Source organism: Patiria miniata, unplaced genomic scaffold (assembly GCF_015706575.1).
Source record: "Patiria miniata isolate m_02_andy unplaced genomic scaffold, ASM1570657v1 HiC_scaffold_7, whole genome shotgun sequence".
Lineage (NCBI taxonomy): Eukaryota > Metazoa > Echinodermata > Asteroidea > Valvatida > Asterinidae > Patiria > Patiria miniata.
In genome coordinates, this window is record NW_024037074.1 from 13,069,116 (window position 1) to 13,096,942 (window position 27,827).

General features: G+C 38.1%; 1 protein-coding gene across 5 annotated transcripts; it reads right to left on the reverse strand.

The window, feature by feature from the left end:
* Positions 1 to 260: 260 nt before the first annotated feature.
* Positions 261 to 27,819, reverse strand: LOC119746253 (mitogen-activated protein kinase kinase kinase 15-like). Of its 5 annotated transcripts, XM_038223086.1 has the most exons (38): positions 27,058 to 27,819; positions 26,318 to 26,550; positions 25,922 to 25,997; positions 21,417 to 21,509; positions 20,152 to 20,258; positions 19,680 to 19,728; positions 19,010 to 19,131; positions 18,644 to 18,756; positions 17,952 to 18,111; positions 17,497 to 17,584; positions 17,287 to 17,355; positions 17,028 to 17,108; positions 16,622 to 16,663; positions 16,369 to 16,415; positions 15,748 to 15,843; positions 15,501 to 15,591; positions 14,972 to 15,105; positions 14,201 to 14,328; positions 13,691 to 13,794; positions 13,402 to 13,540; positions 13,001 to 13,062; positions 12,762 to 12,827; positions 12,545 to 12,645; positions 12,318 to 12,445; positions 11,735 to 11,761; positions 10,504 to 10,603; positions 9,518 to 9,553; positions 8,549 to 8,596; positions 7,557 to 7,749; positions 7,078 to 7,156; positions 6,534 to 6,613; positions 6,087 to 6,198; positions 4,212 to 4,428; positions 3,700 to 3,792; positions 2,938 to 2,975; positions 2,230 to 2,327; positions 1,625 to 1,701; positions 261 to 1,004 (listed from the first exon to the last, which is right to left on the reverse strand). In XM_038223086.1, exons 1-38 carry the CDS (start codon positions 27,586 to 27,588, stop codon positions 944 to 946), a joined length of 4,119 nt encoding a protein of 1,372 aa, XP_038079014.1. In that variant the 5' UTR covers positions 27,589 to 27,819; the 3' UTR covers positions 261 to 943. The 5 variants fall into 5 exon arrangements, with proteins under 5 accessions (XP_038079014.1, XP_038079016.1, XP_038079015.1 ...); XM_038223088.1 differs by lacking the exon at positions 8,549 to 8,596; XM_038223087.1 differs by lacking the exon at positions 11,735 to 11,761 and having other exon boundaries at positions 27,058 to 27,818.
* Between the last annotated feature and the right edge of the window lie 8 nt (positions 27,820 to 27,827).

A 27,827-nucleotide genomic window follows, 5' to 3' on the forward strand; every position in this document is an offset into this window, starting at 1 on the left:
GTGGGACGTACGCTTTCAGAAAGTTAAAAAATAACGAAGCCAATAAAAAGGAGGTGAGAATGAATGCAGTAAACAAAGACTGAAAGTAGAAGGATGGATGAGCATAAAGTCAGAGTGCGAAAAAAATTACTGGGAGTGAACCTTTACAAATTGGAAAGGGCTAGCTTTATTGTAGATTGTTATTTTTTTTTCAAGGACTGGAGTAAAAATTATGCAGCAGTATAAAAATCTACAGAAATTTAAAGATTTTGTAAATGACATAATTTGTTTAATATGAAAGATGAGGTGTTCTGAAAGGAAAACGTATTGTACAAAAAAAAATACACATTGTGGAATTTTTATTCCTAACAGTCTTGAATACTCCAGTTTTAATATGATTTTTCGCACAATCTTGGGGGTTAAATTAATGGCCTGTTATGTGGTCTGCCCCACAGACCTTTGCAATTATCAAACTTAAGAGGGCGCTGTGTGACTGGTTCCCAGTCACTCCATCATATTCTAGACTATGAAAGGAACTAGCATACTGAAAGGGGGGTTCTTGTCTCTTAATTTTTGACCAAACTTATTGGAATTTTGTTTAAAATTTTCATGATTTTTATGAACCGACAACGGCAGTAGTCGCAAAGATAAACAAACTAGAAAATGTACTGCTTCGATTAAAACCGAAAATCACTCAGATTTCATGATTTTAGATTTACAAATAAAAGATACATTTGTTTTTATTTATTTACAGAGATTTTTTTATTGAAGAGTGGTATTCATTTCGCAGGTAATTGGCTTCAAATTGTGATGGCAGCGTCTGTTTTTATTTATTTATATTTTAAGTCTAAATTCTGGAAGGAGTTTCTCACACAGATAGATTAACATCTTTTTTTTTCTATTCACAATTTGGGATATATTTACACAATCTTTACAGTTTTATTCTTGACCAAGTTGCAGTGGGCTACGATGGGTCTCTCCGTTGTTTCTGAATAGCATTCCAGATTCGGCACTGTACACCTCCCCTTCAAAAAAATAAATAATAATATTAATTTTAAATTATTAATTGCCATTTTCAATCACTTCTTAGGACAATGAATTGATTTTTTTCTGATGCAAAAGTAAAATCCTTACAAAAACATCTTGGCATTACGTTTTTAACCTGAAATCATTGTCATTTTGTCATGGATGACAGCTCTGTTAGGGGCCGTATCATAAGTCCGACGCCTCATAGGTCCGACGCCTCATAAGTCCGAAATTTCGGACTTATGAAGCGTCGGACCTATGAGGCATAACATTTATTTATTCCGCCTCATAGGTCCGACGCCTCATAAGTCCGACGCCTCATAAGTCCGACACTGGAAAAACGAAGCGTACGAGGCGTCGGACCTATGAGGCGTCGGACCTATGAGGCGTCGGAGCTATGAGGCGTCGGAGCTATGAGGCGTCGGACCTATGAGGCGTCGGACTTATGGGCCTTTATTTGGTTGGGGGATGCGATTTTGTCGGACTTATGAGGCGTCGGACTTATGAGCGGACCCCCTCTGTTATATGAAGTTATATAAACATTTACAGCAAAATTGTGGAGAAAAGATGGAAGATGGCATAAATAAATATATAAAAACGAAAGGGAAGTTGGACTGACTTGAGTCCCATGTGCCGTAGATCCTTTCTCGTCATCATGTCTTGGACAACTTCAAGGGTGTAGGTCTCTCTCACAAACTGTCAAATTAATAAAAAAAGAATTCTCACACATTGTGAAATGTATAAAAAAGGGATTCAATGCAACATGACAAACGATACATCAAAGCTGAATCAAGCACTTGGATTCTAAGCATGCTAAGTGCATTTCAGGAAGTTCTGGTTTTGAAGTGGGCAATTCAAGCATACGCCAAGTGAGTTACCCTGAAAATGTATTATTTTTTTTTCAAATGTTATACTTCATCATCTAGTAATGGTCAAGGAGATTACAGACTAGGAGTTTTGGATCATTTCTCTGAATCATTAATTAGATATCATGGTGAATTGGCTCTGTCACGGACATTACACCTCCTTTCATAACGCCGGAATTGCCCAAATATGTCATTTTACTCTCGCTAATGAACACATCTGCTTAGCAAAGCCATGAACTTACTTATTTATTTTTATTTCTTATTTGAACTGGGTAGCCCATTCAGTGGAATCCACTGGTCTCCCATGGGGCCCAGTAAAGAGTAGACAATGTGAAGAAATTACAGTTTTACTTGATACCTTTCCGATGCTGTGCTCATCAATGGAGAGGCTACGGAGCCACTCAATCAGCTCCTGGTCTCCTTGCTCCTCAGCAATAGTCTCATCCTCACCTCCACCTGAAATTCAGAAGAAGTGTCAGCTTTGTTAGCACACACTCTTGCAAAATCCCTTGGTAAAATCTTTAACTTAACCCTAACTCCCTAGGCATTTTTGCTAGGAAGCAACCTCAATCCTGCAAGATCCGTAACTGCCTCCAATGAAAAATTGCATACAGCCTCAATCCTGCAAAATCCTCCATTATTTCTTGAATGTGGTCCTTGGAGGGGTGACCACTACTGCCTCAATCTAGCAAAATCCTCCAGCAATCACTGTCAATATGTTGAGGCAGAGCCAGTGACATCCTGGAGCAGTGTGGAGGATTTCAAGTATAATCTAGGCCTAAATTTATGCATGGCTGAGAATAAACAACACAAGGTCCGGCCTAAGACCCTGACACAGTGCATCCCCCAAAATCAGACACACATTTTTTTCCATATAGCCTCATCCTGCAAAATCCTCCATTTTGCAAAGAGGATTTTGGAGGATTTGGGAAGGTTAGGGTCAATATTTGGGACTTAATCCTCATTTTGATGGAGCAAGTCAAAAGCCTGTACAATTCATACGTTTTGAGAAAAATGACAAATATGCTTAATAAGTTGATTTGAGCACAAATAACTGCCTGCTTACCACTGTTTCTTCCTTCAAGTCCAGCATGGTCATCCTCCCTGAAAAACACGGCCAAAAAAGAGAGAAAGTAAGAAGATTGTCATTAAAAAAAATCTTTCTTCTTTTCAGCCGCAGTACTGTCGAATGCAACAGTTGACAATGAATTTTTAACATCTTGTTAGGTTCAGCAGACAATTTTGGATTCAGCAGCAGTGAACAAAGTTGTTTAAAGGGAATATACATCATTTGCTTTTGCTGTAATTTTCAGAAATGGATGGAATTGGGGGTTGGAAATATATAGCAAATATAGTTACACTGACTTTTTTGAGGTTTTGGGTTCGAAAATGCTATAAAAACTAAGAAAAACAATCATTTTCCTGTAGTCTGGTTCCCTGACTCCATATAAGAAGAAACAGAGCAGTTTACATACATTGGGGAATTGTAAGGTCAGGGAACCATTCTAGCTGGCTTGTACCCGTTCATAGGTGTGTAATCGATTGCAAACAAGTGCGATAGTCAATTGGGGCCAGTATTTGAAAAAAAGCCAGTTTTTTCCAACGCTGGTCGGCCGGCCAGCGTTGGAAATTGATACAAAAATACCACTTTTCTTGAAAATGACAGTATACCAGGTGCCATGATTTTACAGGATGCTTTACACTGTCATTCACTAACAGTCAAGCAAGGTATTTCAAAATGATTTGGTAGTTTTATTTTTTGATGTTTGCAAATGTTGTATTTTCCCTTTAAGCAAGGCTTAGTACTATCCAAGGAAACCTGACTGACCTCATGTGATTGACGACCTCACGACCTGTCCTGACCTGACCTCCCAGCATGTCATTGAGCGTCCGCTGTACCTCCAGAAGGTCACTGAGTAGCCTAGAAAAAGGACAACAAATCCAGGCAAGAAAAAATACAAATTCAACATTTCAAAGTCAGGTTACATTTTGATAAATGCAGTAAAACTCCCTGCCTGCACCTCAATTTTGATTTTGTTTTTGCTAGGCAAATATTTGTTGTTGCTTAGCAAATTCACATTTTTACTTAGCAAATTCACATTTTTTATATAGGAAATTCACGTTTTTACTTAGCAAATTCACATTTTTACTTAGCAAATTAATTTTTTTACTAAGCAAATTTTGGTTTTTACAAATTCTTGTTTTTGCTTTGTAAAATTTGATTTTCACACAAAACAATGTATCTGCTAAACAATTTTATTGTTGTTTTTTGCTTAGAAATGGTTTGTTTTTGCTCAGCATATTCCTACGCTTATTAGTTCCATGAAGTCTACAACCCACCTTCCTTGCTCCTGCACCAGTTTCCTGTACTCGGTCTGCATGGTGGTGGCCGACGCCCGCTCCATAAATAGATCCCGCTCATGGGACTTACTGGAGCTCAGTGTGGACACGCCCGACGTGTTGACGCCCTCCTCCTCGTGGTGATACTGATGGTGGTGGGCGTGGTCCGTCTGGTCCTGGTGGGGCGGCTGATTGGGCGCGATGTTGTGGCCCAAGTCTGTTGTCATGGTAACAGAACAAATTTATTATCCTTTTCTATTCTACTCTTTCTCAACTTCGCTTGCTATTAATCTTAATTTAAATAACTAGATTCAATTAAAGCATTATTTTTTTCTGGTGGTAATTACCTTCACATTTGTAATCGCTTGTTTAAATATAACTGTATTGTATTTACATTATCCGACTTTGTATTGGTTTATTGGAGAGTGCTAAATAAATGTCAACTGAATTGAATTGAATTATTGAAATTACACCAAAAATTCATTCAGTAATCACAGATTACATACTAAGCTGGAACAAAACAGATTTTTACAAATTGAAGCAGGTAAAAAATGCAAACACAAAACAAAACTATACAAACACATATATTGATACCAAATGTAAACCATGTGACCTGCTCTTAATCATGTGACCAGCTGTCAATCACATGACCTACTGTCAAACACATGACCTATTGTCAATCACATGACCTACAGTCAATCATGTGACCTACAGTCAATCATGTAACCTGCTCCAGCAAAATCAAAGCAAAAGTTGCCAAGGACAATATGCTGATGATATGTAAATCTTTACAGTTGTGATTTATTTTCAAAATCACTATATACAACCAGAAAATTCTGCCGAAAAAAATATGAAGCTGGTCATAAAAACACATAATGTCACAAGAAAGGTCCTACCATTCTTGGATTTTTTACACCCAAACGGATCATTGATATCCCGCTTGTTTACATCGCTCGCATCGACAAAGTAGGAAGCCATCTACACATCTAACAACTGCAAATACCTAACTACATGTGTGGCTATTGTGTGTCAGTTTCCACAGCCAGCCACAGATATGAAAGAAACTGAAAACCACAGGGGTGATACAAGCGAGCGCTCAAGCGTGATTACCGGCGAGGTCAAAGGTCACATAACTGGGAGACCAGAGAGGAAAGAGGAAGTTGTGAGGGAAATCAGGAGATTTCAGATAAATATCAGTGGAGGTGACAATCAGATATCAACAGGATGTGAACTATGTCAGAGTTGAGTTTTGATAATGCTTGGCCTCGTTTGGCCTCGGGGGAAAAAAGGCAAAATAAAACAGTCTGTTGTTTGGGATAGCCACAATATATTGGCTTTGTTTTTGTTGCGATCAACGTGGTCCATTTTGTGTGTTTTGAGGTTTTTACTGTATTTTAAGTAACACTGCTATTATTCAATTAATTTTATTTTCATTGAATTTTTTGACCTGTATGACTACACCATCTGTATTTTTAATAATGTGCTAACTGAGAATTAGACTTTCATGCTGGCATGATGAACAAAAACAGACAGCTAGACAGACTAAAGACAAACAAACAGACCATTCACCAGGGGAGAGTATCGTGGTGGCTGTCTGTACACTGTCTGGGGACAAACAGGCAGACAAACAGACAGCCAGACAGACTAGAGACAAACACACAGACCACTCACCAGGGGACAGTATCGTGATGGCTGTCTGTGCGCTGTCTGGGGACAAACACCATGACAAAGTGACAGCTAGACAGACTAGAGACAAACACACAGACCACTCACCAGGGGACAGTATCATGATGGCTGTCTGTATGCTGTCTGGGGATAAACAGGCAGACAAACAGACAGCCAGACAGACTAGAGACAAACAAACAGACCACTCACCAGGGGAGAGTATCGTGATGGCTGTCTGTACGCTGTCCCTGATCAGGTTATCCAATGCAAACATCCAGTGTGGTTTGATGTTGTTGACATGTTGCTTCAGTATTTCCACAACCTGAAACATCGCAAGAAAAGTCAATAACATTGATAATAACACTTGTTTTTCATATTTTTATTATAAATTTTCCGAAATATTATAACAGTACTCACAATGTCCTTCACACCAAATTAAAAGAAATTCTAACAATTTACCGTAAACCAGGCTCAACAGTCTTAAATTCTTCAAAATCAAACATTAAATTCTGATGGATTTACAAATGAATTCAGAGTTATCAACATAAGCTCCTCTTCCCTCCCCCCCCCCCAAAAAAAAAATTTCCCCCCCCAAAAAAAAAAAAAAAAAAAGGTGAAAAAATGAAAAAATTTCAAACTATTTTTGAAACTATTTACCGTATCCAGGAAGGTGTACAAAGCTAGTTGTATCTCTCCAAGGGCCACGTGATCATAGTCCAACTCCATCTTCAACTCATCTGCGGTAAATCAAACAGAACAATATTCATTACAAATTTTATCATTAGAATATCATTTCAATATACATTGCATACAACTGGGAAGTAATAAAAGAATTAGTAAATTCCAAGTTTTACAAGACTGTGCACAGTGTTTTTCCAATTCTAATGACATTAGTGTGAAGTGAAAAATGAGGAGATCAGCTGATCCGAGGAAAAGTTACACGATTGAATATAGAATTGCTAAACTTTGGAAGGCTGCAATTGCAACGTGCAAATGTCTCTGTATTTTTGCTGAATATGAAAGGCTAGTCTTTTGCCTGCCTGCCGGCCAGCCGGGCCGGCCGGCTGACCGACCAAGAGGAGGGAAAGCAATCAATGCAACTGGAATGCATCTGACCTCAGATCCTTGACCTCTAACTTTTGACCTCTGAAAGGATGATATGTAGTGCTTGGAGAGGTTCAAGTGTCTTGGTTTTGCTCACCTATGGCTTCGCTGATGAATTTTCTCTCTCTGGTCTTGATGTACTGTGCCATGCCCGACATGAGGATGCCGAGGTGCAGCTAGGAAACCAAAAACAAAAACGAGTACAAATCTAGAGAAATCTGTGGTATTCTCGATGTACATCTGGCCTGTTGCATACTCAACAATGCGTTGAAAGAAGCTTCTTGGTGTAGCATTGCATTATTTCCATTCTTTTTATTGCTTGCAAAATTTCACCCGTTTCACCCCAATTAAAAATATTGTTGGTTTTTTCTTTAAACATTTTACTGAATATCTTCTTCAAAGCACACACATTTTTGGGGCTATATTCTTTGAAATTGCTGAAAAAATCTGACAATTAAAAAGTGAATTAAAAAAAAACCTGTCTACAAAAACCACCTAAATATTGTATTGCCACCCCCCCCCCCACCCCCATTTTGGGTTCGGAAATTTACCCGTGTAGAAACTAATGCAACTTACAGTGGTAATCTTGGTTGGCGGGGTACCAGCATGCAGTTTGCCCATCCACCGCTGTACAATCTTGTCCGGCTCCGACTCCAGGATAGTCAGCAGGGTCAGGCGGCGCTCGCTGTCTTTCCGCAGCATGTAGAACCCGTGACCTTTGCCCCGGTCAGGGGTCGTGGGCGTCTCGGCCGTGCTGTCTTCACTTGACCTGTAAGACAGACAGATGGTTAATAAAAGATCCGTTAAAATAACCCAGTTTTCATTTCGATGTTTTCTTTTCAAATTTAGGTCGACTTCTACATATCATTATATGATATGAAATGGTGCACAAAGTGTGAAATACAATCAAGTCATTGGGTGCATACAGATTAATTAAAAACGGTAAACACAAACAGATTAATTTATTTATATGTATGAGCTTAACTTAACCAACCTTCGCCTTCTGGGTTAGACTAATTCTACATTACCTCCCATATGGGTTAAGTTGGCATTTGAGATGCTATGAAGACACAATGCACAAGTTAGCAAGTTAATTATGTTAAACAATATCATAATGCTAGGACAAACAATTACTCTGAAAAAAAACGTGGGAAAGAGAAATTAAAATCCAAAACATAAACGCTGAGCAGAAAAAAATTGAAGCATGTCAATAAGAACAGAGCGGAAATCACAACTACCAACAAAACTATAAAGGAACCAACATCTACTCATATCCCAATCAGCACAAAGCAATACAACTAAAACAACCAATCACATCCTTGCTACAAAGTCAGTGACCAATCAAAAGTAACCAACATCTACAAACTGCCCAATCAGCACAAAGCAAGCAATTAAAACAACCCATCGTATCCTTGCTACCAAGTCAGTGACCAAAAACGAAAACCAACATCTACAACCAATCAGCAAAAAGCAAAGAAATTTATACAACCAATCATATATTTGCTACCAATCAAGAGACCAATCACAACACAGCAGACAACCGAGCCAGCCAATCACAATTCACCTACCCCTCAAACATATTCACACTAGGCACCTCAAGGAAGTTGCTCGGGGATCTAACGGAATGGGGGAAATGCCATCATGCAAACAAACAAACAAACAAACAAAATCATTCATGTATGTTAATGAAGCAAACAAACGTTATGTAATAACTTAGCGAGGGGAAACGAATACAGACCAATTTAAAAAAAAATATGCTTTGCAAACATTTCGCCTTCAAATCTAACACAAACTCATTACAAAGTTTGGCTGGTAAATATTTAGGGGCAAAACCTCAAAATGTCTATCACAACCTGTGATGTCCTATTTTATGACAGTTGGTGTAATACCAAGTTTATCTACATCCAAGCGGAAACATTAGGATAACTTGAAGGTCAGAGTTATAGTAAACATAACCGTATCACAAATCTAAAAACAAACATAAGCTATTTTTTGAAATCTTCAGACTCTCACTTAAAATACAATTCCATCTTATAAAATATACTGGCAAATAAAATAGAAATTCGTTAAAGGGTTTCGTCCATCATCGATGTATTTTGTAAACACTAAATACATCTATCCCGAGAGATTGTGAGGAATAAAATCACAAACTGCTCGGGTGGGACTCGAACCTACAACTCCTGCTTACAAGTGCAGAGGTCTTACCACTCGACATCGAGCTTCTTAGGGTATGTTGGCTGGGTTTCCAGTCTTGTGATTTTTTTTTCTCGCAATTACTCGGGACAAGCTTGAGTAATACACTGGTGTTGGGCACAACCCAATATTGAATTTTTAAAAAACGACGCAAAACTTCCATCTTATGAATCAAATAGACATTGCCAATCATAAAACAGTCAGAAATACTCTACTTTGTAAACAGTGATGAACTGACAAGTGGTGGAATTTATGGTGATTTAGGGAGCAGACGAAAAATGGTGGGATTGGGCAGGATGGCAGGGCGGTGCAACAAGTTAGAAAAAAATTGACCAATCACATACCCTGGTGACACCATGTCGATTGACCGACGTTTCGATCTGGGTGAGGTTAAACAAGAGACATCAGAAGAAGTCAGCATGCAATAGAAGCACAATAGCCAAAACCATACCAGAAAAAAAAAACCTTGTTAAAAATGTTTCAAAATCGAAGGTGCACTAAATCCGCCAAACCAAAGTTAGTCAAACGAAAGCATGCACCGTCATTTTTGGCAGCAATGTTGATTTTTTTCCTTTTGTTAAAGCCATCACCTATCGAGCTCAGATCGAGGTAGATAATAAAAAGAGTCTGGTGCCTGTGATGTAACTGACTGCATTTTCATCTTTGTGTGGACTTCTTGGAACTAGACCAAGATGGTGCAGCATTTGAGACTTTTTTTTCTTGTTTAAGCTGCAATCGGCAACTCAGCTTTGCAAAAGATTTAACTAAATTAACTACATAGAATTTTCAATGAGAGATTAACAATTTCAGCAAAGCCTGATTAATTAAACTTGGGATATGAGTCAGAGTACATTTAATTGGAACACAATCTTTCTGTTATTCAATCTGTGGTTTTATCCATTTTCAAAACTTTTTAAAATAAACCACAAAACTTGTTAATGTATTTTCACAAAGTGTATTAATTTCTTGAAATTGTCCTCTTTTGATTATGTGTCGTGATTAAATTCACAATAATTGTTGTTGTTTTTTTTGATAGAATTATGACTGTGGTTTAACACAGCAAAGGTCTGTTTTAAGAGAGCAGGCAGTGAAAAAGATTTTGAATACTTCAGTACAAAAAAACGCCCATGCTTGTTGGAAAATCATGCAAAAAGAGACATTTCGTAAGCGTATGTGTATAAAGGGCTGATGAGTTTTAATCATTTCCATGCAAAATTTGAGCAGTTTCCTTTTGAGCTGTTATAGAATGGTGCCATTCATGACCAGTGCGATTCTCAACCAAGGCAAGTCAGGGGACATGTCCAAGATGGCCACAGCCTAATGTACTCACTTGACGTCAAAGTCCACGGGAATGGCCGATGCCGACTCTGACAGAGCACCGAGGATGGGAGACTCAGGCCTGCTGTTGGTACGATACTTCAGGGCAGGAACTGCAAAAGAATTGTTTACAAGAAAGTTAACACTAAAACATTTTGACAAAAGCTTTAAAAAAAACTCAAGAATACTTTTGCAGAAATATAACAAAAATTAAACAAATTAAAACAAGAAGGCATTTATTTAGTTAACAATTATATAATTTGAGAAAATGTAAAAAAAAAAAAATCCAGAAAAGTTTTGTTGAAGTAAACAAGAGTTGAAGTCTTCTGAAGTGAAACAAGGAAGAATTTATTCCTTAGAAGAAATCTCTGAGTTTTGTTTGACCTTTGACCTGAACTACAAGTCAGAAGCCAACAGCGATAGAGTGAGAGTCTGGTACCACATGCTTACATGCATTCACAAGCACAATACCATCACAAAATATCAGTGCTCTGTCGGACACAAAAGAGTACCATACTAAAATAAAAATCAAAGGAATAAAGACAAAGCATATTGCATTCTGGGGTGCACATTCAACTTAACACATTCTGAACAGTGATTGGTAGTTACATGCACGGGGAAACATTTGATAGCAACAGTCGCTATATTTTCTATAGTATTCGATCCATATCCTATTGAAAATAACGTCAATACATGTTTCTAACACACAACTTACAAAAAAAAAATCAAATTCAAATTGTCCTGCTGTAGGGCTCATAAACAAAAAATAAGGGGGCTTCAAGCCCAATTTGAAGTTTTATTTCGAATTTTTGGGAACTTTAAATTGACAAATGTCTGGATCAACACAAATGATTTTGAATGCGAGCTGTTTTGTCTACAATTTCATTCAATTTTTTTCTAAAACCTAACGTAACTACTGTTAAAAGTGTTATCAATTTTAAATGGAACTCAAGTTTGTTAGGTGAGAGACTGTTTATTATTTGAAAACTACCAAAAACTAGCAGAAACTGAAATTTAGAATCTTAATTTTGTTTAAATGAAATTTAGAATATCAATTCTTGCAAATTTTTCAAAAGGTGAACTCAATTTTCATTAAAATTTCACTTAAAATGAAAAGCTAAAAAAGTTTGAAAGAAATTTCAAGCTAAAAACTCAAAGGCTTTAGAAACAGAAAGCTACAAGCACAATGCGTTTCTTTTTCCCAAAGACAGATTTTGTTTGAGAAACATTTTCACAAGGCTTACCGGGATCAAGTTTAAAGGCGCTAGGTTCTGCACGATTCAATGAGACACACAAGACAGAAAGAACAGGAAAGTGTGAATTTGATTATAATGGAAAAGTGATGCTTGAATGACGATGCCATTGTCATGCTGATCTCATTTTCAAACAGGACGCACTCAGACAGGATTTTTAGTCAAACTGTTAAAATAAAGACTGAGTAAGGTAAAAAAAAAATTAAAAAGGTGATTTTTTTTTTTTTAAACCTCAGGCAGTACTTCTTTTAAAATCTTCACTTAAATAGTCTAAAAGGTCACAGAAAACAATATGAAGTTTAATGTCACAAAATGTTGTGGAATTCACAATATTTTTTAAAGATCACACATAAATGGGATAAAAGACAGGAATAATGGTGGTGCATGTATGTTTAGATATCCATTCCAATGTCAAGAGGCAACGGGTAAAATATGAAAAAGAAAGGTAAGGATTGAAAGGACATTTAGATATCAAAGGTCATCAAAGGTCATCACAAAATGCTGTCAACACAAAGTTTGTACTGACTTTACAGAGGTCAGAGTTGAAAGGTCGCATCCAATGACCTCTACTGACCTGATATACTGCGGTCATGTTTGTAATCGGCGGCGGCGCTGCGCTGCGATATTCTCCGCCTCATCAGGAAATGATCGTTCAGAAGCTGGACGGCCGTGGCCCGCTTCTCTGGATCTGGCTCAAAACATCTGCCCAAGACAAAAAAAATGTGCACCATAATTCTCATGGTATTTTGAGAGATCAGGGAGGATGAAGTAGTTCCACAAATTTACCGAGGATGAGCTTACCTGAGGATGAATTTCTTGGCCGGTTCTGACATGGAGGCAGGAACCTCAGGGTGGATCTTGTAGAAGCCCACTTTGAACATGGCTGCCTCCGGAGAACCAAGCTGGAAGAAACAAACAATCAAAAATAAACAAACAAGCAAACAAAACAAACAAATAATCAATTGATGAATTTAAATGAATTCTGAATCAACCGCAAAGCACCAATATTTTGAATTACCTCAATGAATGGTGGCTTTCCAGTTGCCATCTCGACAACGGTACATCCAAGCGACCAGATATCCGCCTATCACAAAGAAAACAAAAAATATGTTACTTCTTTTTAAATCTCTGCAATTACAGAAAATATCATATTTGAAAAAAATATCCGTTGATCAATATTTTCACTGAGGTTGTCATATGCGTGTGGCCTACTGCCTCATGAATAAACATATTTATGCTAAATTAACTGGTACTCACAGCTGCGCCGTGCCCCCTGATGCCCTTATCAATGACTTCTGGTGCCATGTACTGCAGGGTACCTGTGAAATTTGAAGGGAAAAAAATTAGAACGAGTTGCAGTCCATTTCATCTTTTATCAGAACTCCGTGCTGAAATCTAAACAGTGTGAATCGACTGCCGACAGTAGTTTGGAACACTGGTTTGATGAAACTAGCACTGTGGATTTAATTCACTCAATCTGATTGGTCCAAAGTGATCAGGTGACCCTAGCTGGTGCCATTACTATGTTTCCATGGTTCTCATGCAGGAGAAGATTGGTTTTACAGTAACTGCATGAGAGTTTAGCTGGTTTCCACACTCATTACCATCACTAGATTCATTTGCCTGGTACCAGTGTACTCAATCACTGGTTCCCTTACCTTTGAATGAGTCGGCGCATGGGTTGATACCAGCCAGTCTCTTGGAGGTACCAAAATCAGAGATTTTGACGACACCGCTGTAAGTGTTCACCAAGACATTGTCTCCTTTGATGTCGCGATGGACGATCTTCTGGTCATGCTGTGAAAATAATTTTAAAAATATATATAAAACTGTCTATTCCCAAAACCTGTATTATTTTAAAGTTCGAAGTCTAATTCAGACTGCGGTTTCGACTCTAAATTTTTCTAACACTCCTGAACAATTTTACAAAAGTTCTTGTTTCCTTACCAGATACTTGAGTCCCTCCAGAATCTGGCGAGTGTAGAATGACATTGTCTCCTCGTGGTCCTTCAAAGGACCCCACTTGGACCGGAGAAGGGCCGAAAGGCTTCCTGAAAAAAGAAAAAAAAATCACCGATGACAAAAACCTGAGTCGTCTGCCAACTTGATTTGTATCCGCTCCGTTCACACATACCCCCTCACCGGCAAAGGAAGTACAGTTGGGGGTGACCGACCGACGCCATCTTGCCTGACTGCAATATTTTGCCGTGAAGCGCGGCCACTGCGTGTATCCGAGTACAAATCACCTGGTGTACGTGCGTCACACACAAGGAACGGTGCGCGTCAACCAGCGAAATGTCCCGCCCATGGGACGTCGTTGCTAGGTAAATGGGCGCCCTGCCCTCTTTCGGTGGCGCACGGAGCTCATAGTCGAGATCCTTTAAAAATATTCAAAACAAATTCAATGAAATGCTGACAAATTTGTAATTTTCTTTTGGTTCAAAATATTGTGCTGACCTCCAGGGACCTGTTCCATGAATATCCTGAAGAAGCCATCGCAGTTCTGAGAGCCTAGGTACTTGACGATGTTCTTGTGGCTGAGACGGGAATGCAGGAGGATCTCCTCATGTAATGGTTGGACCTCTCTGAGGAAGAAGCAAGACAAGAGAATGAGGATAGATTTAAAAGACATTTCACATCCTCAAGGTTTTGAGCAGTGTAAACCAATTGTTATGGATGGAGGATGCGTAAAAAAAAACCCAAAACACACAACTACTCTCTGTTTGAACAAATACAATTATAATTACTATTTCATCTCCACCAGAAGACTCCAATTTTCATAAACTACTTTCAGTCAAATATTGTTAAGACATCCTCCTTGAAAACAAAAGACCAAAGCAAATCCATCTGGTACAAATTCCTTCTCATTCAAAGTTAAAGAGAAGACATTGCAGTAAAATGTCTTGCTTGGGGACACATAGTACTAAGACTCCTTGTCTGGATTCTAACCAACCTGAGGCAATAGCGATCAACCTCACATAATGGACACCTCTGCTCTCAAAGGTTCTTATTTTATACTGAGAGGAGAGAAGTAATTACAGTAAAGTAGTCTGCTTGAGGACACAAGCGACAAAGACTTTCTAACCTACCCGAGGAACTGGTAACCAAAAACAAAACCACCACTAAATCTACCCTCACTGGTACTTGCTCTATCACACAGAACAAAAGAGATTGCAGTAAAGTGTCTAGCTCAAGGACAACGAAGCACCAGGTTGGATTGGAACCTACCTCATATCTCTGATGGGGATCTCCTTGACTGCCATGCGGACCTGTGTCCTGGTATCCCTGGCTGCGAAGACGGCGCCGTACGTGCCTCGGCCCAGCAACATCTTTTCCCCCTTCTCGTTGTACTCGTATTCAAACTGAAATCAGAGATAAGCGTTCAACGACTCGTTAGTCTTACCAGAGTATTTTGTTTCCCATACTTGTCTTGAAATTTACTTGACTATCAACCGACTAGTTAAGCTTTTATATCCTGAAGAGATTTTAGTTAATCATTTCTGAGTGGGATGAGAATATTTTCCTTTTCTTGAGCAACTCTATAGTCTCGGCATGAGTGGTACTATAAGTGAGATGTAGTTGAGAACATTTGATGAGTATGAGTACGATGAAAAAACTCAGTGCCGAGTACTGCAAAACTGAGACTAAGCTTGTGACAAAATACTCACAGGCGGAGAGATCACAACATCCACACAGAATTACTGAAGGTTACTCACTTTGTTTTGAAATGTTTGAGTCATATTAATGAGCTCATTACCTGAATCGGCTCACTGGAGAGATCAGAATCCATTTCACCAACAAACGCATCCTGCGCCGTTGCGATGATCTCTTTCGCCAGCTCATAAAAACTGAAACGAAAAAAATTCACAATTTATTCAGATGACAATGGGTGTAGAAAGTGCAATAAACAGACTGTCTGAGAAACAACGAGAGAATAAAGAAGGGACAGGATTCAAATCAAGACAAAAAGTTTTTTGTTTTTAAGATTTGTTCAACAATTTCACCTTTGTCTCTGGTGTAGTGAGGAGAAGAAGAGTTGGAAGTCGTCCGAGTTCTGCTGGACGTAGAGGAAGACACAGCGGTCATCACGCTTGTACAGACTGTGTAAAGAAGATATGGTCGGTTGAAGATATGTTGATTAAAACTGATCAAATTGAGAGATTTATCGATAAATTGATTGATTGCGGGATCAAATCAATTAATCAAATAAATACTTGATTAATTGATTGATCAACTGATCGATTGAAGGATTGATGAATTAATTTATTGGATATTAACTGATTGATTAATAAGTGATTGATTGACGAACTTATTGATTGAATGATTGAAGTGATTGATAAATTGATTATTGAGGTCTTCATCAAGTAATTGAGAATTTAAATATTGATTGATTGGGCACTGATTGATCAATTGAGTGATCGATAATGAATTGATCGAGTAATTGAGGATTAATTTCTTAAGTTATTAGGGATTAACAAAGTGATTGATTGATAAATTGATTGAGGGATTGATCAAGCAATAAACAATTTCATTGATTGCCTGATTTAGATAAACTGATTACGGGATTGATTACTTTATTAACGGAGGGACTAATTAACTGATAGAGAAATGTTTGAAAAACCCACCTGACTCCTTTTATAGATTGGGCTTTGAACAACCACTCACTGATGCCCTGTGGCAAAAAATACAAACAAAAATGACTTCATTATTAGCACTTTGTAAAAAGCAACAAGCGGAGTTCTAAGCCATCGCCAGTCCAGCTATAACTGCTCATTCAATTCTCATTTAGCAAGCAAGTCTAATTTGTTGACAATGATGCAATTTGTCAAGAAATAGAATAAATTCCCAAGACAAAATGTTAACCACTAAAAATCCTACCTTGCAGCCCTCTGGAACACCTACATGCCACAGCCTCAGAGACTGAAAAAAAGAATAAGAAACTTTGAGCTTTAATTCAAAGAACAGTCTTTGTATAAAGGCAGTTCCAGAATTATAAAAGGAAGTGTAATGTCCGTGACAGAGCCAATGCACCATGATATCTAATTAACGATTCAGAGAAATGATCCAAAACTCCTAGTCTGCAATCTCCTTGACCATTACTAGACGAGGGATGTATAAGATTTGAAAAATACATTTTCAGGTTTATTCACTGAGCTCTTCACAGCTGAGTCACGGTTATTACATAACGCTGAACTTGCCCAGAAGGAATTCAACTGCTGCAACGTTAGATGTTGTTCCAACTGTTAACTTTGGAAAGAAAAAAAAAAAAGGAGGATTTTTATACCTTTTGTTCAGAATCCTGGTCGTCTTTGTTGATGGTGATATAGCTGGGTTTCATCACTTTGGTGGGCTCAAGAACGAGAACCTGCAACAACATCAAGAAAAAACACGGGGAATTTTTTACAATTTTGTATAAAAAAAGTATTGAAATGTGAGAACTTTTTTTTTGCGGCAAGACAATATACCTAGAGGCATTAACAGCATGGAACTTTCCAGCTTGTAGGGACTTTAACTAGTGTTTCTTTGAAAACTGTTTGACTTACCGGGAAACGGACGTCAGTGGTATTTTCCTTGGTCGCCTCGACGAAGAAATCCAGCCAAAAATCAAACAGCTTAAAAAAAAAGAAAAGATAACAATAAATACATTTGAGCAATCTTTTTAAATGATCAATACATGACATAATGACAACTGAATTACAAAAAGGATGGGCATTAGATATCAAATATTTTGGTCCAAAAAAAATTAGACTTACCATTTGATCTCTGGTGGGATTACTGTCTGTGTTGGCTAGTCGCACTTTGTTGATCATTTTGATGTTTCCCAGTGTCGACTTCAGATACCTGCGTAAGAATTGAGCAAACTAAGGACCTTTCTCGGGGGACATTTTTCCAACAGTTTTAAAGAAATTCTTCACACCTGTTTCAGACAGTTTGAAGTGCGCTAGAATGTTCCAGAGTTTTGCCACACCACATCAATCTAAAGATTTGATTTGAGTTCATGAAAAATTTGAGGTTTGAAACAGTTAGGATCGACTACGTCAAGAAATCGTCCACTGCAATCGTTCGGAACAAATGTAAGAGAATAATAAATGAGAAATTAATTCATAAAATTCACCTGCCTGAAACCGAAATGGTTTTGGATTGACCCGAAACGACAGTCTGAACAGGCGTCAGAAAATGCTAAAAAAGTTTGGACAACAATTCTTACCAAATGGGAGGTTTGAGCTTGAACATGCACTCGGCCGCCTGACAGGCTTTGCCCAGATCGCCTGCCAGAACGCTGATCTCAAAGAAGGTGGCAACATCCCAGTAGTCCTGTAAGGAGGTCAGGCTGCCCTTCTTGCCAAGGAGATTGTTCAACGTCATTCCTAGGGAAAGAAAAATAATTGGTTCTGCCCACTAAGAAATGCCATTTTTTTAAATTGAGTTTGGCCTTTCACTGACGTGATTTTTATAAACACTATAAATACTCAGTGTTGTCCTAGGGTTTGTGAGACAAATTTCACAAGCTTACTCGGATGGGACTCGAACCCATGACCTCCTGCTTACTAGTGCAGACGTCTTCCCACTCGACCATCGAGTTTGCTGGGGGTCGAGCGAGTACCGCAACCAATAAAAATCATCCGACGCAAAATTCCATCATAATAAGAAATGCCATGTCATGTTTCTCCTGCTACCACAACTCTTCAAGCATTTTACCACAACTCTTCAAGTTTCCTAGAAACTGTCCTGAATCCTCCAAAGTCAATCTTTGAAAAAAAACCAACAATGGCATATTAAATATTCTTTGTATTTCTTACTTTCAAGAGTATCAAGCCCTGTGTAAAGTAATAACGAATATGCTCTACCTTCGACAAATCCTACAAAATCCTCCACAGTGAAGATTCGTCTTAGACTTACCAATTTTCTGAAGTTCAGTGGACTTGCTGAAGTCCTTTCCAGACAGAACCAGGAGCGTTGCCAAGTTGATGCCCGCGTACTCGTTGGGTTGAACCTCAAAGCCTTTGCGATACCTGACAAGGAAGCAATAAAATCAGACAATCATGCTGAGCAGTTATCATTTTACCTTCAGAAATGATCCAAAGCGCCTAGTCTGTTATCTCCTTGACCATTGCTAGATGATGGACGTATAAGATTTGATAAATACATTTTGAGATTTATTCGCTGAGATTTCAAAGAACAAAAAAATGTCTGATTTGTAATGTCTGTGACACTGGAAATGCCCCGAGATCAAAGTTTTTAATATGAAAGTATTTTTCCACCAACCAGTGTATGGCTTGGTCTCTGCTTTCACAGTCTTCATAGTTAGTCTCCGTGTATATGTCCTTGTAGATGCGTCCACACAGGCAGAACATGTCGGGAACCTGGTTCTCACGCTTCTTCAATGCCTGGAAAATTTGACAACAGCAGAGATGCAATCAACAAATAATTTCTTTTTTATTCAGAGACAATGACATCACTCTTCGTGGTCTGCGGGTAAAGCTGCACGTTGTGGGTTTGAGTCCAGCCTGGGGTCATGGTGCGTGTGCCCTTGGGCAAGGCACTTTGTCACTCATTGCTTCTCTCCACCCAGGAGTAAATGGGTATCTGTGAGGGCAGAGATGGTTATTGTGATTGAATTAGCTTCCTTGCACCTAACAGGCTACATCGAGCTGTATACTCCCCAGGGAGCTGAGACGGTATTTGGAATGTTCAACTGGCCCAATGATCAGGGGTAATAATAATGTAAAGCACTTTGATCATTATTATTATTAAAGGCCGACGGTAACATCAAATGGTTAATACGGACAAGGGTAACTTATATCACAAATGCACTTTTATTTTTGGCTTATGAATTTGTGGCTTATGGGCTTTTGGTTCAGCAAAGTTAGGGTTAAATATTGCTAAAATTGGCTTTACAGTGAAGTATAAAATACAAAAGTTTATTGCGTCTTACAAAAGTGATGACTTTCAGTGCTTTCTCTCTGTCGCCTGGCTTTTTTCTCCTGTAAAAAAAAATAAGAGAACATAAAATGACAACTAAACTACAAAATAGTAAAGAAAAAAGGGTTTTCTCTCTGCGCTGAATTTACTACAACATGTACAACGATTTTGTGACATGATCCACATCAACAGCAGCCTAGCACTCATGCTGAAAGCTGACAAGTATTTGGCATAAAACATATTCATATGGCGGCAACAAATACAACGTCCAAGTTTGAAGTAGCCAGTCATATGGTTTGCATGTGTATATGCTTTATAATACCTAAAACACAATTGATTAATCTGGACAATATCATGTGCTGCAATGTATCAGTGTGCACCAACGTAAAGATCTCAGATGGATTTATGAGCTAATGGTCTTGCTTAAAATTCTAAACCTTGCCAAAATCAAAATCACTGTGAGATGAGCATAAAAATCAACTTACCGGTTGAGAGCAAAGGCATAGAGGTGTGTGATGGCGGCCTTCTGCGTGACATTGTCGTTGGCCAACTCTTTGATGTCTTCAACTAGCGCCACCATGGAATTGTAATCCTGACGACCGCAATCAAGAAAATGGCGGAGGGGGAATAAGTTGTAGATTAAATTTCAAGTCAATAAGTTACAAAGCAATTAAACATTTTTTTTTTAAAATTGGTTCACTCAGAAGAACCCATGAAATCTAAGTTCTATAAATTTCCATCGACATTTTTTTGAGACTGGATGATAAAAGTCAATAATTTCCCATTTCAGCTAAAACTTTGGGAAAATAAGCAGGATTTGTTTTAGAACTGGAAGTCCCTCTCAAAATTTTTTTGACCATTTTTTGAGGCCAATACTAGTTGACAATTGCTGCATTAGGAAATGTGGAAAACATTTCTGATTATTTTTTTTTTTTTAAGCAGAAAAACTCATTGGCCCAACATGATCAGCAGGATCACTGGGTGCAGCAACCTGTCTCGAAAGACCCCCCCCCCAACAAAACACCTGCTGTATCAATTAATTCCACAGGTGTCAGTTACAATCACCATGACAAAGAAAGGGTGTCATTCTCTACATATCTTTTCCTTAACTTCCCACTGTTAAAAGCAGCGATGCATGACAAATCTGTCGCCCAGCACGCAGTGGTGTGCATTTCAATTAGATTTTTAATGTGTTGAGGCTTCATTTCATTAAAAGGTTTCTGACCTGTATTTCTGGTTTCTAGAAGCTGATAAGCAGAAGATACCGCTAAGCAAATTTATGCGGTAAGCACAAATCTGCAGGGGACCAGTCCCAAGCAGTGCGCATTGCATGCCATTTTGGCTGGTGACCGGATTTTGCTAAGCAGATATTTAAGAGCTGCTAAGCAAATTTTTGTGCTAACCATAGCACAACAATGTGCTAACCTTAAGCACTATTTCAAGGCCTGTATGTTACTAACGGTCGCGCGCACATGGAGATTTCTAGTGTAACATCACTAAGTTAAGAAATCTTTCCTCCAAGGTAAGCGTGCCTTTTGCTGTGCTTAAAATCATGTGCTTAGCCCAAGAAATGAATTGGTAGATCATAATATCCCACTACAACGAATATCATGGGTTCCGTGAAAACGGATTTTGTGGTTATTTTTTGACGGTTGTGTTTATGTGGTTATTTGTGGTTATTTGTTGGGTTTTTTACAAGAAAGGTAGAATGGCCATTGATGTATGACAAAGAAGAGAAAATTTAGATTACCTGGATTTCGCGGTAGGACAACAGGAACTGGTGAACAATGTCTCCGGTTAGCAACAGCTGTTCGTCCATGCGTGACTTCAGAGCGGCCAGCTCCTGAGATTCCAAAGAAAAATTATAATATTATTATAATATTTTATCAGCAGATTTACATGTGAAATTGAAATGGGCATACTGTTTAGACCGGGGGCAAATTTCATGGCTTTGCTTACCACGGATTTCCATGCTTAGATGTACGATCACCATTCTATGCTAACAGCACTAGCAGAAAAATTCTGCGCTAACCCTGTAACTAGTGTAATCACAGAATCCTTTAATACTTATGGGATGTTTGCATGCACAGAAGCCCAAATTCCTCGCCAACCTGTGAAATATGCTAACTGTGAGAGCAGAATTTTCTCCAACAGTAAGCAGTGATTTTTTGGTTAACGGTATAAGCAGAGCCATGAAATTAGGCCTTAAAAAGCAGAAAACTTTGCACTACAGCTTGAACTTTTTACATCGCTTTACGCAAGTAGAAAAGTTGTTGTAACGGCTAGCTTTAGTAGAAAAACAATTTCCATTTCTGCAGTTACGTGCAGTTATTTCTGTACCACATAAATTTTTGGTATCAAATTCGTTTCCCTTAAAGACAGTAACAAAAACCCAGGAGTATTTAGAACAAAGCAAAAACCTGATGCTACGAATAAGCTTACATTTTCACTGATTTCATTTTTCCAATTAAAAGGAGCATATTTTGATATCAAAAAAGTCTCACTTTCTAATGAGTGCGGACGTTAATGTGGATGTAAATGTTGCCAGTTTCTCTCATTCCCAATGTTCAAGATTAAGAGGCATGGACCTTAACCATAAACTCTGGTTAATTCCGACCTATTTCAGACGGTTTGGTACATGCATTTTATACATGACTAGTCTCGTGTGCAATAATGCCAGTACCATGTGTGCAAATAGCTGTTTACTGCGTCTGCATGCATATCTAATCACACTACGACTGCTGAAACATGAAAATAGTCTTCAGCGTGTATTAATCCAGGGCATGCCAAACTACATTCAACGCCTCAATGCACACATTCAAAAGAACTACAGCAGACAGGGCCCTTGGTGTTTTGTGCAACGACAAAAGAGTCAACCGTCAACAATGTGTCGCCACTTTTTTTCCAAGAAATATTATACATGTATGTGCCAAGTAATGTTTTCATTTACAAAAACAGTAATAAAACAAGTTGTAAATTCTACCTTTATTGGAGATTTTCGAGGGTTTTAACTGCCAGAAACGTGTACAATTTTGACAACCAATATGTCACATGTCAAAGCGTAAAACAAATACATGTACAGAAAATCTGCTCCATTGTACACGTACATGTGTAGTAAATTTATGAGAGAAAACTTGTTGAGCAGATCTTGACCCCTATGTAGCTTTTACATCCTCACTACAACCAAGTTTTCTGACAAACATAATGCTTAAATTCTTCAACTCACCATACAGCAGATGCACATTCTTGGACACAACATGCCCGGTTCACCTATCCATGAACATAATTAGGCCTACACTACATCTCATCCAAACACCACACATATAAACATATGGAGATATGTAATTTTTTTTTGCAGATATTTTGACTCAAGGATTTCACTGACCTGGCCAAACAAAACCTTTTGATTTCCAAAACCCACTCAATTATTTCTAAAGGTTGCATCCTGTTTCCTACGGACAGTTCCAAAAAGTGTCCTGGTGACTTTTATCACAGTAAGAATGCGGGTCAACAGGGTATGTTATACACAGGTGATTTATTCAATTATGAATGGAGATACAGGTGAATCATACACTTGTGTACATATTGTTTTGTGTTGCAATTGTTTGAGTATACAGGTACATTGGAAGCGAATACTATGTTATTTCAAATTTGCATGAATAATTCATAAACAAAAAATACATACATACATACTAATCAATCACCGTACATGTAATCAATCAATATGAACAACTAACAGATACAACCAACAAACAACTAACCAGTTATAAAAATAACCAACTAACAAACATAACCAACTAAAAGACAGAACCAACTAACAGGACCAACTAACAGACATCCAACTATTAAAAGAAAGGTAGGAAACTAACAAATATAACCAAAAAACAGACACAACCAAAAAAGATAACCACCTAACAGACAACCATGTAAACAAAGATAACTAACTATTCACCATAACCAACTAACAGACACAACCAACTCACAAAGATAATCAACTAGCAGACAAACATGTAAACAGAGATAACAACTACTTAACTTGACCAACTAACAGACAAAACAAACAAAAAGATAACCAACCAACCGACAAGTATTAACAAAGTTAATCAACTAATTCACATAAACAACTAATAGATAGCCAACTAACAGACAATCAAGAAAACAATGATAATCAACTATAACCAACAGACAGACACAACCAACTAACAGACACAACAAAACCAACAAGCATTACTAGCCAATAATAAACCTGATCAACCAACATAACCAACTTTCCAACAAAGTGCATTCCCCAAACCCTTGTACACTTGACACAAAGCCTCAAAATTTTAATCTTTCTTCGGTTAAACCGTAATCACTGTTATCGTTTTGGAAAAATGCTGGTACATAAATATTTATTTCCAGCATTTTGCTACCTACAAAAAAAAACACTATTAAGTACATATGTACTGGTACATATGTATGTATTGTGGATAACTTGTGAATGAATTGACATAAATTATATTTTACAAGTACAGTTTTTATAAGATGTAAAATAATTTTATCATTAAATAAAAAACGTGAATACTCATATTGATAAAGTATTTAGTCTTTAATTCCTGTGCAAGTTGCCATAGCATTTCACTGCAACTTTGGATTAAAGGGTTCATGACATGAATCTTACTTGGGAAGTGGGAACATGTATATTCTGTGCAACTTTCTACTTCTCTGAAATGTACGAGAACTATTTGACTTTCCTTTCTGGTTAATTTTATTGAAAAATTCACTTTTTTAAATATTTAACAGTTTCCATGCTTTTCCAGACAAATGAGGGAGCTGTTGCTGTGATGTCATTTCAGGAAGACACTGTTCACTTTAGAGGTTTTCTGTTCAAATTGTGAATCCAAAATTTGCTCATTGAAAGCATTTGTGAGAAAACCTGCTCATTGGCTTACTTTCGTGTACTGAAACAACAACGAATCACTAAAGAAAAGACATTTTACGACAGCAAAATATCCAAAATTCTGACAAATGTTGGTGCTGAAACAGCTGTTAACATTGAGGTTTCTGCCTAAAATAACATCACACTTTTGTTCATGAATATGGAAATTTGCATTAAAACCCCAAACAAAGGCACCAAAATGCCCTTAAAAATGGCAAAAATAAAAATTGAAAATTAGGGATAAAATGGGACACAAAGGTGCATTTTCAAGTGTTGCATTAAAAACATTACATTACATGGGCCCTTTAACCATTTCCAAGGAAAACTGTTGGTCGTTCAGTGCGAAGATGACGCCTCAAAAATTCATCTTTAATATCAGAACCTTGGAATGGAATTACCCAATTTACCAGGGATAGATTCATTATGTGCTGACATATGACATGGATATCGCGGTGTATAATCTACTCTGACCGACAGTGCATTACTCACACACCGTGACTAATGCTCTGTATATCACATCATGTCTGTCTTCACTGAATCCCACAGCATAAACTGATTGCAGTATTGCTGTGGCATTTGGTTCAAATCATTTCAACCGGGGCCAATTTCACAAAAGCTGCTAACCACAGAAATTATGTGCTTAGCAAATTAGGTAACCGGTTAAAATACCATGCAATTTATACTGCTTGTGATTGGTACACGGCTGATTTTTGCTTAGCACATAAATCTGGTAAGCAGTATTTTTTCAGCTTAGCAGCTCCACTTTCATAGAAATGCTCACCACAGCAGTTTGCTAAGCACAGAAAATATCTGCTTAGCAAAAATGGTTTACCAGCCAAAATGCCATGCGATGTGTATTGCATGTAACTGGTTCTCAGCTGATTTTTGCTTAGCACAAAAATTTTGTAAGCAATATTATTCAGCTCAGCAGTTGTATGAGATTGAGCCCAGGTGTTTAAGATCAAATCAGAAATGTGGAAAGTAAATTGTATTAAGTTGTTGCATGTGATGTGGTCATCATCCCATCACTTGGAAAATGCTTTACTGGATGCGGCAACAGTTAAACTTGTCAAGATATATCTATATTTTACACACGCTGATTTTAAACAGAACATTAAAAACAATCTGTGCAATGAAATATTTCAGAAAAAGTGTCACAATCTTTTGTTCTAGGAGAAACGAGGCAAATTAATATTAAAGCTAAAATTTTCTTACATTTCCTTTTTTTTGCACAATTCTCCAAAATATCAAATTTGCCAAACCACAAATAAAACATGATATTTATTGTGTATTCTAGGTAAAAAGATCTAACAAATTTTAAGTTAAAAAGTTCTTACCCTGCCGAGCTCAGCTCCATTGTATTTGGTCCGCGCCTTACGTATGTCGCTCAAGAGAACTTCTCGGGCATTGCTCCTATAGAAAAATAAATAAGTAAACCCCAAAAATGTAAAATAACCACACAAAAAAGGCAATAATGAACGAAAAGTGCACAAAAATTCTACAATCCATTCATATACAAAAATACAATGAGCTTGTGCAAAACAATTAAAAACATGTTAATTCAAATCTCCACTGCAAATAGACTGAATTTATTTAGGTTTAATCCTTTCTCTACAACACTTAAAATCTGTGTTCCCCCCCCCCAAAAAAAACCCCCTCTGAAACATCTTGGTAGATTTTAGAAGACTTAGAAAGATTAGGATGGTTCTAGTGTAGTGTTGGGTCAACTTTACCTGTTGGATATGTGGACTTCCTCCAAGATCTTCTGCAGTCGCTCAGTGAGTGGAGGGCAGAGCTGATGAATCAGCGATGCGTCCTGCAGGTCAGCACCTGCAGCAGCAGCAGCAGCAGCAGCAGCGCCCCCAGGACCGGCAGTGGGACGGACGCAGGCCATGTCGCAGACGTAACAATCGCCGTTGTTCATCTTGTAGGGTAGGAAGAGATAGCCGGAGCTATGGCACGATTGCTGCGACATGAGAGAAAATGAATATTCATACATGACCATTAAAAATATCACATTTTTGATAATTTAGAAATGTGTATAAGTCTGTGCCTGTAAGTGTAACAGAAAACACTAAATGTGCTGACAGTTTGCACTTGGGTCGCCATAATTGCAATGCAACGACAAAAAGGCCTTGAATTAAAAAAGATATAAAGTGAATTCAAAGCCAAATGGCTGAGTTGATAAAATTGAAGGATTTGACAATTTGGTCGTTGAATCGGCCATCATTTTTTAAAATTCTGTTTAGGAGCCTATAAGCCTACAAATGAACTATTTTAACTAACCAATTTAAAGCAAATTTTCATACACTTCATTTTTAACATAATTTCAGTTAATTAATAGTTGGTTAAATGATTTAACAATTTTTAATAATAATATTTTTGACAATTTTGCTACAATAGTCAATACATTTCGAAGGAAAAGTATGGTGGATAGCCTAAATTTTTTATATGCAATGCAATTGACACTTACACCTAATGACGAGGTTGTATCGGGATCGATGTCGTCAAAATACAGCACAATGTTACGCTCCATGCCAAAGCTTTCTCGCACTCCGAGATGGTAGAACAGCGTGCGCTGCTGTACCATGACAGTCATATCGACGACCACGATATCCGCTCCGTAAAATGTATCCAAGACTTTAGTTTCGCCAAAGTCCAGTTTTTCGAATGCCACTCGCTTGAGTTTAGTGGAGTTGGCATTCTTGCAAGCCGTCTGCAGGCAGACGTAGGCCTTGTTGCAGGCATCGTGTGGACTTTGGCAGCTGAAAACGCAGACGACTTGCGTGGAGGCAGAGCTCGTACTCGTTCCCTGGCTGTCTTGGCTTTTGTGACTACCGCCGGGCATTGTGCTTTCTTCACCGTTGTTGTTGTTGCTGTTGTTCCCGTCGACTTCTCTCCCGCTCTGGTCTCGGAACCACCCGCTTAAAAACTTCAGAGCGATGTTGCCTCGGATTCTCTCGAAGCCTACCTTGGCTGGAGCCGGGCCTCTCTGACCTGACATTTATTTAGCTGGGTTGAAAGGGAAAGGGAAAAGGTGGAAGGTTCGGAGAAAAGATGACACATCCTGAGACAGAATTTCAGGTCAACATTTTTCTTCCCTTTCACCAAATTCAGTCTGTTCCCCTGTCAGAATCGAAAACGTAATTCAACGATATGTAGTATGCGATCTTGGGTATTGATACTGGGTGCAAGACCACTGTCTGCAGTCGACGTTCAACCTCGTTCATTTCTGCTGTTCAC